The 11,184-nt window shown below is 63.5% G+C and overlaps 2 protein-coding genes across 4 annotated transcripts; one reads left to right on the forward strand and one right to left on the reverse strand.

The window, feature by feature from the left end:
- Positions 1 to 875: 875 nt before the first annotated feature.
- On the forward strand, positions 876 to 8,123 carry CIAO3 (cytosolic iron-sulfur assembly component 3). The gene is made up of 11 exons (XM_042921417.1): positions 876 to 981; positions 2,183 to 2,278; positions 2,972 to 3,115; positions 3,396 to 3,528; positions 4,033 to 4,167; positions 4,459 to 4,577; positions 4,800 to 4,929; positions 5,625 to 5,697; positions 6,193 to 6,330; positions 6,757 to 6,914; positions 7,150 to 8,123. The coding sequence occupies exons 1-11, from the start codon at positions 916 to 918 to the stop codon at positions 7,386 to 7,388; spliced, it is 1,431 nt and encodes a 476-aa protein (XP_042777351.1). The 5' UTR covers positions 876 to 915; the 3' UTR covers positions 7,389 to 8,123.
- A 34-nt stretch (positions 8,124 to 8,157) lies between these two features.
- HAGHL (hydroxyacylglutathione hydrolase like) lies at positions 8,158 to 10,990 on the reverse strand. Of its 3 annotated transcripts, none has more exons than XM_042921425.1 (8): positions 10,613 to 10,990; positions 10,200 to 10,264; positions 9,992 to 10,109; positions 9,796 to 9,904; positions 9,615 to 9,718; positions 9,283 to 9,381; positions 8,854 to 8,933; positions 8,158 to 8,590 (listed from the first exon to the last, which is right to left on the reverse strand). In XM_042921425.1, the coding sequence occupies exons 1-8, from the start codon at positions 10,715 to 10,717 to the stop codon at positions 8,443 to 8,445; spliced, it is 828 nt and encodes a 275-aa protein (XP_042777359.1). In that variant the 5' UTR covers positions 10,718 to 10,990; the 3' UTR covers positions 8,158 to 8,442. The 3 variants fall into 3 exon arrangements, with proteins under 3 accessions (XP_042777359.1, XP_042777358.1, XP_042777360.1); XM_042921424.1 differs by having other exon boundaries at positions 9,283 to 9,384; XM_042921426.1 differs by lacking the exon at positions 8,854 to 8,933 and having other exon boundaries at positions 9,283 to 9,384.
- Positions 10,991 to 11,184: the final 194 nt, after the last annotated feature.

Raw genomic sequence — 11,184 nt, forward strand, 5'->3', positions numbered from 1 at the left:
AGCTGCTGTAGGAGAAAGTCCTGTCTTGGCAGCCAAGAGGAGCAGCTGCAGGGGCCCGAGGACGCTGCCCCTGCCGGTGGACCTTGGGTCCCTGGGCCTCGGGGAAAGCCCACAGGCAGGTGTGGGAGTCAGCAGCACTCAAGTCCACACTGGGTTAAGTACTGCAAGGAGACTGGGGAGCACAGGCCAGGCTGGGCCCTCAGAAACACGAGATGAACACCGGGACGTGCCAGACTCAACTCCTGCAGGTGTCTGGAAAGCCCCACTAAAAAGGGGTCAGTAGTGGCAATAAAACTGGACCCGACACGATTTATAACGGCCCAGGGCCCGAGCCTGGCCAGCAGCAGTCCCGCGTCGCGCTACCAAACCTTACAGGGAAACGGCGCTTTCCCAAGCTGGTCTCCCAAAATGACAGAACAGGGTGTCGGAGCCCGTGAGAGAAGCTCCGCACGGAGCCGCCGAGTTGTGGGGAGCGCTGCCCGCCCTGTCACTTCCATTTCCCTCACTCTGCAACAGGAACTGCACGCCCGGGGGGGGGGGGGGGGGGGGGGGGGGGGGGGGGAGGCAGGCGCCCTTCTGGGGTCTCGAGCGCCCCTGCCACCAAGTATAGCAAGGCTGCTGCTTCTGCAAGCTCCCAGGGCAAGGACTCAGGGCCGCATATCCCGCCGGCAGTGAGCCCTGGGTGAGGGAGGCGACACTGTGGTCCTGGCGGCCCCTCCGCCCGCGCTCAGGAGGCCGGGAAGGGGACACGCTCCCCCGCGGCACGGGCCCCGCCGGCAGGGGGCGCGCGGCCCGGGGGGACGCGGATGCGCATGCGCCAGGCGGGTCGCTTTCCGGCAGCGTGGCGGAACAGTCCCGCAGTTTCGCGCCGCTTGGCGACGTCGGCGCCCCGCGCCCAGCCGCAGTACGGCCGCCATGGCGTCGCCCTTCAGCGGGGTGCTGCAGCTGACAGACCTGGATGACTTCATCGGACCGTCTCAGGTGGGGCGGCCCGGGTGGGTGGCGGCCGTGCCTGGCGGGGGGTGGGGGAGGACTCCCCTCCGCTCGGTTTCTTTCCCTGAAGAACGAGATCGGAACCCAGACTCCCCGCCCCCGGGCCTCTGGCGCTCGGGCTAGCTTCCTACCGATGGGGACCCGAGGCCAGGGATGGAGGCGCCCCGAGCCGGGTTCCTGTGCCGCGAGGCGAGGCGAGGCCAGGTCACCATCCCGCAGCGCCCAATAGGACAAGTAGTTTCGGGTCATCACGCTGTCCTCGGCGCGACCGGGGGACGGGAGTGCCGAGTGGGCAGCAGGAAGCGGGAGGGAGCCGGGCAGTGGCGGGCTCAGGACTGAGGCCGGACGAACCTGTCCGCTTACTCTGGTAGACGGGGGCGGGGAATGATCCCATCTCAGTTTGGAAGGCAGGGGAGTAGGTCCCTTGGAATCACCTACCGTGACGGGGGGGAGGGGGGGGGCGGTGGTCGTCCTAGGTGCTGGTTTGGGGAGGACCTAGCTTGGCCCTAAAGGGGACAGGTCAGGTACACTTGGAAGCGGGAGGCGGCCTTCTCCGGTGTAGCTGCCTATCAACTGCACCAGCTGCGCAGGACACACAGGGGTGGGAGGGGGAGGGCATGGGGCTGGTCACAGCTCCGAGGTCAGGGATGAGCTTGCACAGGCCCCCCCCCCCCCCCACCAGGGCTTTCTGGGGCTGATCATCTCTGGGAAGGGAATGGCCAGAGAGACTCTTGTAGTGACAGCGAGAAAGGGCAAGAACTCGAAGTTGAAGAGAAAAAGAACATTTCACTGGGCAAGGCGGGGACTCCAAGTGTTCCTGGAGGGATGCAGAAGTGGTGATTCCTGGGCGTCCTCTTGGTAGCCAGGGTAACACTGCCTCTCCATGTGTGGCCACGCCTTCGGTTTGTGCTGAACAGAGTAAAGGTCAGGGCTGGTGGTGCCCGCAGGCACGTTAGTGTGTAGGCCCAGCCAAGGCCGCCTTCCCCTGACTGAGCTGCAGAGTAGGCCTCAGTGCTGGCAGGGGTTAGAACGTGTGCCCCTGTGCAAGCAGGGTGACAGCTGTATTGCCATGACTGCTGCTGTGGCAGGAAGAGAGTCGGGAAGCACCCCTGTCCCGTGTGGTGGTGCCCCTCCTCTTCGGTAACCTCCACACACTCGGGCCCCCACTTGGGGTCTCTTCCTGGTACAGGATTGCATCAAGCCCATGAAGGTGGATAAGAGGTCGGGAAGCGGCGTGGCCAAGATCCACATCGAAGACGATGGCAGTTACTTCCAGGTCACTCAGGTAAGTTCCAGCCCAGATGGTCAAACACCTGTTTTTGCTGCTCCGTCCAGTCACAGGTGCGGAGATCATGGGACCTTTCGCTGTCATCAGAGTGGTCAGATTCACTGTCGTCACGGCTGGGAGGGCAGAGATGGTGCCTGGGGTGGCGGTGGAGGGGCACAGAGGCAGAACATGGAGCTGCGGGGGGAGCTCTTTTTGCAGATGGTGGTTCCTGTCTTCCCTTCCCTCTCTCCCCCCTCTGTGAGTTCTAATTCTGTAAGATTTTCCAGTTAAGGACCCCCTGGGCGGCTCAGTTGGTTAAGCGTCTGACACTCTCTTTTTATTTTTTTCTGTTTATTTTTGAGAGAGAGAGCGAACTTGAGAAGGGGAGGGGCAGAGAGAGAAGGAGACACAGAATCTGAAGCAAGCTCCAGGCTCTTAACTGTCAGCACGGAGCCTGATGAGGGGCTTGAACCCACAAACCGTGAGGTCCTGACCTGAGCCAAAGTTGGACACTTCAGAGACTGAGCCACCCAGGCGCCCCAACCAATATTTAATTTTTAAAAATTCAGTGGCACACAAAGCCAGCCTCCCACCACATTGGTTGTCGGTGTTGTGAGCCAGAGAATAAAGGCTTTCTTCAGGTTCCATTATGCTGAGTGCTCGTGTCCTTGCGTAGAGGCCCTCTGAGTCCCGAGTGCTTGTGCTTTCCAGGATGGAGGGACCCGGAAGCTGGAGAAGGCCAAGATCTCGCTGGATGACTGCCTGGCATGCAGTGGCTGTGTCACCTCGGCAGAGACCGTGCTCATCACTCAGCAAAGCCACGAGGAGCTGCGGAAGGTTATAGATGCCAATAAGGTAAGTGGTGGGCGTCTTTGAGACTTTTTTAAGCTGACGTCAGCCCCAGTGTCCTTTGCTCTCGCTGCCAAGGGCAGCCCATCTGGTGCCTCCTGCCTCTTGTAGGTCTCGTCGGCAGGATGCCCGTGAATTGCTGGTCAGGATTTCACACCGGGGTGTGGGGCCCTGCGTGTACGTGGAAGCGACCCGCCCTGCCGGAGGCAGCACGCACTCCCCCCAGCGCTGGCCCCCTGGGAGTCTGTAAAACACAGCGAGTGAGCATGTGTCCTCTGCTTTGCAGACGGCGGCCCCCGGTCAGCAGAAGCTGGTTGTCGTGTCCGTCTCGCCCCAGTCCAGGGCATCGCTGGCCGCACAGTTCGGGCTGAACCCTACAGACACCGCCAGGAAGCTGACTGCATTCTTCAAGAAAATCGGTAGGCAGCAGACCTCGCGTGTGTGCTGAGCTCAGCGTGTGCGGGGTCCAGCGAGGGGCTCCTCCGGCCTCTGACTCACTGAACTCAAACGCACCAGAAACTGTTCTGAGTTGACTTCAGTATGAAGTTTGGGTTTGACAAATGAGAGCTGAGCCTTTTAAGAGGCAGCCATCTGAATCGTGGCTGTCCTCCTCCAGTCTGGAATTCCTGGAATTCTCTGGAATTTGCTCCCCCTTGTATTGTTTTTAAACTATCACCCTCGAGGCCCGTTTCCCTGGTCCCCTGTCACGCTCTGGCTCCCAAAGACTTTGTCGATCTCTGTGAGCCAGGAGCAGGCCTGGGATGACATGGGGCGGGCACAAGAGGTGTGGCCTGGCCCGGACAGCCGCTGTGCAGACAGCTGAAGCGCCCCTGGAAAGTGGCGTTCCCCGCTCCCAGGGGCGTGATCGGGGCCTTGCGATGTAGCCACGCTTCGTGGCGGTGAGGCAGGTGCTTGTGTTGCAGGGGTGCACTACGTGTTCGATACCTCCTTCTCGAGGAACTTCAGTCTCCTTGAGAGCCAGCGAGAGTTTGTACAGAGATTCCGAGGACAGGCCGGCTCCCAGCAGGCCTTGCCTGTGCTCGCGTCCGCCTGCCCAGGTGTGTTCACGCTGCGGGACACGGGGGACAGGAACGCTGGGTGGGGCCACACGAGGCTTCTGCCACAATGGCCGCCTCGGCAGAAGGAGCTGCCCTGAGAGCCACCTGGGGTCACCAAGTTCCCCAAGACTCTGATCCCACAGATGCTAGAAGCACACGGCAGTGACAGCGGAGTAGGGACATTCTTTAACGGGACCAAAACTCCCCGTACAAGCCGGTGCACCCCAGAAGGTCATGCCACTCCCTGCCCAGCTGCTCAGACACCCCGTTTGTTCCCCGTGTCGGCCTCAGGCTGGATCTGCTACGCGGAGAAGACGCACGGAAGCTTCCTCATCCCCTACCTCAGCACTGTTCGGTCCCCACAGCAGGTCATGGGCTCCCTGGTCAAGGACTTCTTTGCCCAGCAGCAGGTAACAAAAATATTCCAGCTGTGAACGATTCACTGCCATTGTTCTCAAAGATGAGCCAAGACCTCCGATGTGTACATGGCCGCATGAGGAATCTCGGTCCCATCCTGGCCGCTGGCCGCCTGTGTCCCAGGCCGCGCCTGTGATGTCACCCCCCACCTTATCCTGCGGGCTCCTTTACTATCAGGTCAGGCAGCGACTTCACAGTTCCACATTTCCCTGCAGCGTTTGACCCCGGACAGCATCTACCATGTGACGGTCATGCCCTGCTATGACAAAAAGCTGGAAGCTTCCAGACCAGACTTTTTCAGCCAGGACTACCAGACTCGTGACGTGGATTGTGTTGTCACCACAGGTGTGGGTCCCACGTAGTGGTATTGCCCGGGTCCTGCCCGCAGGCTCTGGCTGCAGCTGCCAGCCCCTATGCATGAGGCAGCCGGTGGCCTTCCCCTGGGTGCCAGATCAGACCTCACGGCTGTTCCATTGTCTTGGGGGACGTGTGGCCAAAGGGCCGGGTGTTTGCTCTAAAACAGTCTGCATGAAGAGACGGGTGGGGATTCTCGTCATCCACTCTGACTCACATGGGCCCGTCACCCCATTTTTGAGTTGAGCAGCCTCACAGTCTCCCAAGTGCTTAAAATACAGAAAAGAAAATGCTCAGGAACCCAGACAGTGGCGGGGGGGGGGGGGGGGATGGGGGGCCTCCCTGCATGAACACATGCCCGCCCCTCTCCACCTCATGGGGAGCCACGACCGCACCGCGGCGGGTCCAGGGATGGGTATGTCCACCCCCCGCCACGCTGCTGGGAGGGTGGAGGGTGGGCTGCGGGTCTGGGGAGCTGGCTGGCTCTTCTGAGGGTCCTCAGAAGTGGCGTCCTTCCTCGCCTCAGTGGCCAGGTTGGCCCTCCACCCATAAGCCAGGAGGTGGACATCTGGGTCTCTGGAGCTAAGGTACAGGTTGCCAGGGATGCAGATGACGTGGGTTTCCTCAGCGTTCTGTTTTGATTGAGATCTCAGCTGAAGCGCCCCTGTGCTGGGGTCTTATTGTAGGAGAAGTCTTCAAGCTGCTGGAAGAAGAAGGGGTCTCACTCTCGGAACTGGAGCCAGCCCCCCTGGACAGTCTGTAAGTCACCACCCACTGCAGCAGAGGGGAGAACGTGAATCCAGCGTCGGGGAGCTCGACGTGTGGGTTGGGGGGTTGCAGGCGCGCTGGCAAGCAGCAGCAGTGAGGGCGTGGGGGTAGACGGTCCCCAGATGGACCTCAGCTCTGCGTCCCTTCCCTTCCTCTTCTCCACCGTGACTTCCTCCCAGCCAGGTCCGCCTCCGCCCTGTCGCCGGTCTCAGTGCACACAGAGGTGGTCAAGTTCATGACATGGCCAACGGACAGTGCACTGATGGTCATCAGAGCTGTCCCAAACTTGACACACGTCTGAGCTCCCCAAATAGGTGACTCAACAGAGGAACGATTTCTCCCACCTGAGCTTCCTCTTGACACGCAGACAGAGGCCCTGGGGGTTCTGGACTCCTCTCCCATCTAGCAAGCAGCTCCCTCACAGGGGAGAGACAAAAGGTCACCCGAAAGCTCCCGCTGCCACCGAGGCCATGCTCTGCTCCCCAGGTGCAGCAGTGTGTCTGCCCAGGAGCCCAGCAGCCATCGGGGCGGGGGCTCAGGGGGCTACCTGGAGCACGTGTTCCAGCACGCAGCCCGGGAGCTCTTTGGAATCCACGTGGACGAGATCACCTACAGACCCCTGAGGTCGGTGGGAAGGGCTGGAGCATGGGGACAGGGCGGCAGGCTGGGGTGGGGGAAGACCCAGGGCACCAGCCCTCCTCTCCCGCTCACGTGAACCGGCCTCCCCACCCAGCGGTCCGCGTCCCTGCCCACACCACAGGGGGTGAGAGCCCCAAGGCCACGGTGGCGCGCCTGGCACAGGGTGTGTCCCGACACGATGCTCCCTTCCACAGAGGGAGGGCCGGGGGCTTTGTGCGACCTCGCCACGCCTCACGGCCATTCTTGGGAGGGAGGATCAGGACACTGAGGCCCCCTGCCTAACGGCGGAAGCGAGCTTTCTACCCTGTCCTTCCATCCCTGTCCTCCCCGTCCCTCACCGAGGAGCCGGTTAGGGGGCAGAGGTGCCTGCAGGGTCGGGTACCGAGGGAGCCTGGCCTGTGCTCCCCCCAGGAACAAGGACTTCCAGGAGGTAACCCTGGAGAAGGAGGGCCAAATCGTGCTGCACTTTGCCGCGGCCTATGGCTTCCGGAACATCCAGAACCTGGTGCAGAAGCTCAAGCGAGGGCGCTGCCCGTACCACTATGTGGAGGTCATGGCCTGCCCCGCAGGTAGCTGGGGTGGGGCCCGCTTCTCCCAGAGGGCACGGGGGCCCTTTCCAGGACCAGGGCTGCGGGCAGTGTCTCACCAGGGCAGGAGGGGTGGAGGCGGAGCCCGGGGGTCAGGAGGCTCAGGAGGGCCGGTGTTGGGAAGGGGTCGTGCTGTGCTTCCCAAGCCCCTTCCCCCACTCCCCGGTATAGGCATCCTCCCTGTCACCGTGCGCTCACCTGTCTTGCTCTGCTACAGGCTGCTTGAACGGCGGAGGCCAGCTCAAGGCCCCCAACACGCCCGGCAAGGAGCTTCTCCAGCGCGTGGAGACGCTGTATAGCATGGTCAGGACAGAGGCGCCGGAGGATGCACCCGGCATCCAGGAACTGTACAGGTGCTGGCTGCAGGGCGAGGGCTCGGAGCGTGCTGGCCGCCTGCTGCACACGAGCTACCACGCGGTGGAGAAGGCCAGCTCCAGCCTCGGCATCAGGTGGTAGGAGGCCTCCTCGCCAGCCTTCTAGGCCCGCCACAGCCCACACCCGCACTCCCGGGAAGGTCGTGTCCCGAGACCCCGGGGACCACCCCCAAAACGCGGACGTCAGCTGTGGGGATGTGCCGGAGCCCATACAGAAACGAGCCTCAGGACCCATAGCCAGGACAGGTGTGCTCGTCCTGACTGCCCACTGCAGGAGGTCAGATGGTCCACAAGGTCCCAGAACCTCCCCACAGGCCCAGCTCTGCGAGCAGGGTGCTGGCCACTCCTGCCTTGTGGCCCAAGCGTGTGAGGGTTTCAGCCGGTCCCGTGGGCTGCACAAGGCAGAACAAAAGTAGGAGCCAGGCTCCCACCGAAGCCAGGCTGTGAAGGACAGTGATGGGCTGCGCCTGCCGGGCCGGTCAAACTTGGAGCCCAGCGTGAGGAACCCTACCGCGCTGGACGGCGTAGAATGCTGGCAGGAGAAGGGCGCCCAGCCTGCGACACCCCCTGCTGGGGTGCAGCACCTGCCCCGCCTGGGACTGGGCACTGATGATGCCAGGCATGGCCTCTGGGACCTGACAGCTTGCGTTCTCGGGGCAGAATTCCAGATGGGAAGCAGGCTCTGTGAGAGAGACCGCTGAGACTAGGCATGAAGTCCCTTCTCCACTTACAGGAGTGGGGGAGAGGACAGATCAGGCTGAGCCCACAGGCCTTTCCTTACCAAGTTCCAAGTCTAATAAAGGGATCTCTCTCCCGATGGTTTCTCTCCGAGAGCATCCACCAGCATCAAAAAAGTCTTTCAAAGCTTTATTCAAAGTTCAAAAGCCCCGTGAACCCCACTAGGCTGCTTCCCAAACACCCAGGTCTCAGGGCTCACATGCACCCCAGAGAGGGGCCTCATATGTCCCCTGCCAGGGTGCCTACCCTCCAAAGCCAGCCAGCCAGCTGGGTGGGGCCATGGAAGGTTCCAGACGCAACCCTCCTGTGGGCTCAATGTGCCGAGGGTTGAAGGAGAAGAGATGTGCTGCCGGGCCGCACGGTGGGTCCACTTGGGGCTCACTTCTGTTGGGGTGTGCTCAGGGCCCCCACTGCAGTGCCAGGAGAGCCCGGGCCTGCGGCTGCAGGGGCTCAGCTGCCCGCTCGAAGCTTGCCCGCTCCCTGCAGAGTGCCTCCAGGACCTCGGCCGGGGCCGCCTTCCCCGTGAACTTGCACACAGGCTCTTCTCTGCGGGGAGAGGGGGCGCCGTGGGGACTCTCCCTGGGGACACTGCCGGGTGGGTGCTGGCAGAGGACACTTAGTGAGCAGCCTCTCCCTGGTGCAAGTCAGCCCAATAACCAGTTCCCTGGCACCTCCTGCAGAGCCCAAGTGGCTGTCGAGTCGGGCTTAAGGCCAGCAGGCCGGCCCTCAGGCAGCCTGCTCGGTGGGACAGCCCCTGGAGTGGGCACAGGGCCCCCGCAAGAAGGCCTGGGGTGCCGACCAGTACTCACGCCACCCTTAGGAAGGGGTTGTAGAGGAGCTCCTCGCCCAGGGTGGATGGCACTGTGGGCATGTCGTCCTCATCCCTCTTCTGGAATGACCACAGGCCCTTGTCACAGCCTTGTCTCGAGAGCCCCAGACAACTCCGCTCCACTCAGCCCCGCCCCTTCCTGGGGGCAGGAGCAGAAGAAGGGCTGCCTCGCCCCATCTAGTACTTGAGGGCAGCCACCCTTGGGTCAGTTCTGCCAGCTGCCCAGCCCCTTGTCCGAGGCCACCAATCCCTCCCCTCACCAATAGGAGCCTCAGTCAGCAGGATACTCAAGGCTAAGCCAGGTCTGATCACTCCAGGCCAGTCATGCCTGACTCCCCCTGCAGTGCCCCTCCTCCGTCCCAATCTTCATCCACCCTCCAAACCTCGCCATTCAGAGGAGTGGCCGCACCTTGGCCCATGACAGCTTGGCCCTCACGTGGTCATTGCCGGGCTCCACTTTCTGTGCAAACTCAAGGTTGCCCAGCGTGTGCTCGTGGCCACAGAACACCTTCTGGAGAAAGGAGGCACTCAGAGGGTGCACAGAGCTGCCACAGGCAGTGATGGGGGAAGGCGCTCACCGGGGCTGGCCTGGACCCTCCCTGGACCCCAGAACCCCAGGCCTGATCTGCCTGGACTCCTTGGCTAAGGTTCACTCTGTATCTCTGGCACAAGGCAGGTACAGAGTGTGGAGGTTGTGCAGGGACTCTGGACCCTGCAGGAAGGCAAGGGATGCCGGCTCACCGTCTCGGGGGGCAGCGTACCCAGGGTCTCGACCAAGCTCTGATACATTTGCTGAGCTGTGCTCTCCAGGCGCAAGCCACAGCCACCCACCGACAGCGCATCCCCTGGGGAGGAGAGCAGGTCAGGAAAGGTGGGGCGGGGTCAGAGGGAGGTGGGGCTGGTGGGGTAGGGCGACCAGTACCCGAGAACACAGCCGGCGGATCAGGACAGTCCTCTTCCCATAGGAAGTAGCTCATGTGGCCGGAGGTGTGGCCCGGCGTCAGGAGACAGCGCACATGGATGGCCCCAAACTGCCGCAGAGGGGCAAGCGGCTGGTGACGCGGGAGGGCCCGCGGCGCCATTCCCACCCCCCACCCCGCCCCCGGACCGGCCCTCACCTGCAGCTCCTCGCCGTGCACCAGCCTGCGGGTCAGTGCGCAGATGCGCTCGTCCGCGCCCAGCACGGCCAGCCCCGGCCGCAGCCGCGCCAGCTCCGCGTTACCCCGCGCATGGTCCCTGCGGACGCGGCGGAAGCAGGATCAGAGGCGGGTCGGAGTGGGGCAGGGGCGATGCCCTCGCGCCTCGGCCCGCCCCGACCGCGCTCACCAGTGGTGGTGGGTGGTCAGCACAGTGGTCAGTGACACCCCCTCCCGGCCCACGATCTCCAGCAGCTGAAAGGGATGGGAATTAGGGAGATTCGGCCGGGCCAGGTGGCCGCCCCCCACCCACGCTAGGGCGCCAGGTGTGATGTACACAGACTGCCGGGCAGGCCAGGAACGGGTAGGGGTAGGGGAGACCCAGCAGACAATATCTGAGCGCCCCGTGCGTACAGAACAGTTAGGCACCAGGGAACGGGGAAAACGGAGGTGACGTGGTCCTAACTTGAGGGCAGACTCCAGATTAGAAAATAGGGGAAAGGCCTGCTCCAACCAGGGTGGTCGGGGCGGTGGGGGGACCCTCGGGGGCCAAGTTGCCTAGGCCCGCCGCGGCGCTCCCCGCCGCCCACAGGTTGCCCTCACCCTCTTGGGCACGGCCACGTCCACGGCCACAGCCTCCCGCGTGTGCTCCTCGATGACCAGGTACATGTAGTTATCCTCGAGCACAGGGATGACCTTGACCTTCATGGTCGCAAAGTCCAGGCACCCCGCGTCTTCTCCTAGAGAGGCCCCCCGCTTCTGAGCCCCTTCCCCTGGGCGGGGGCTTCCCTCAAAGCAGGGCTGGGCGAGGGAGGGGTCGGCTCCACACACACTTCGGGGGCCAGAAAGGGAGCCCGCCCCCTGCTCCGTGGACTTCCCGGAGGACCGGTGCGGAAGCCAACGCCCCAAGCTCAGGCGGTCCGGCCAAGTGCGGAGGCCAGCCCCCAGCGACGCCAACGCCGCCGCCGCCCGCTGCGCAGGCCCCGCCCCCCGCCGCCGGCCCGGTCCCCGCGACCGCACCGCCCGCTCCACGCTCAGGCCACTCCCCTCGCGACGATACGACCTCCCCAGCCCCGCCCCACTCACCCCGCCTTCCCCTTGAGCCACGCCTTCCCGTGCCGCTCAGCGCTCTGCCTAAGCCACGCCCCTCGTCAAGGCCCCGCCCCTCTCCAGGC

The sequence above is a fragment of the Panthera leo genome, chromosome E3 (assembly GCF_018350215.1).
Source record: "Panthera leo isolate Ple1 chromosome E3, P.leo_Ple1_pat1.1, whole genome shotgun sequence".
Taxonomy (NCBI): Eukaryota; Metazoa; Chordata; class Mammalia; order Carnivora; family Felidae; genus Panthera; species Panthera leo.

Bases quoted from the DNA above. Each gene is read 5' to 3' on its own strand.
- CIAO3 (XM_042921417.1), top strand. From the start codon at position 916: ATGGCGTCGCCCTTCAGCGGGGTGCTGCAGCTGACAGACCTGGATGAC. The intron at 982-2,182 runs GTGGGGCGGCCC...TTCCTGGTACAG, and splicing joins ACTTCATCGGACCGTCTCAG to GATTGCATCAAGCCCATGAA. The intron at 6,331-6,756 runs GTCGGTGGGAAG...TGCTCCCCCCAG, and splicing joins ATCACCTACAGACCCCTGAG to GAACAAGGACTTCCAGGAGG.
- HAGHL (XM_042921424.1), bottom strand. From the start codon at position 10,717: ATGAAGGTCAAGGTCATCCCTGTGCTCGAGGATAACTACATGTACCTG. The intron at 10,265-10,612 runs GTGAGGGCAACC...CATCCCTTTCAG, and splicing joins ACGTGGCCGTGCCCAAGAGG to CTGCTGGAGATCGTGGGCCG. The intron at 8,934-9,282 runs GTGCGGCCACTC...TGGTCATTCCAG, and splicing joins CCAAGCTGTCATGGGCCAAG to AAGAGGGATGAGGACGACAT.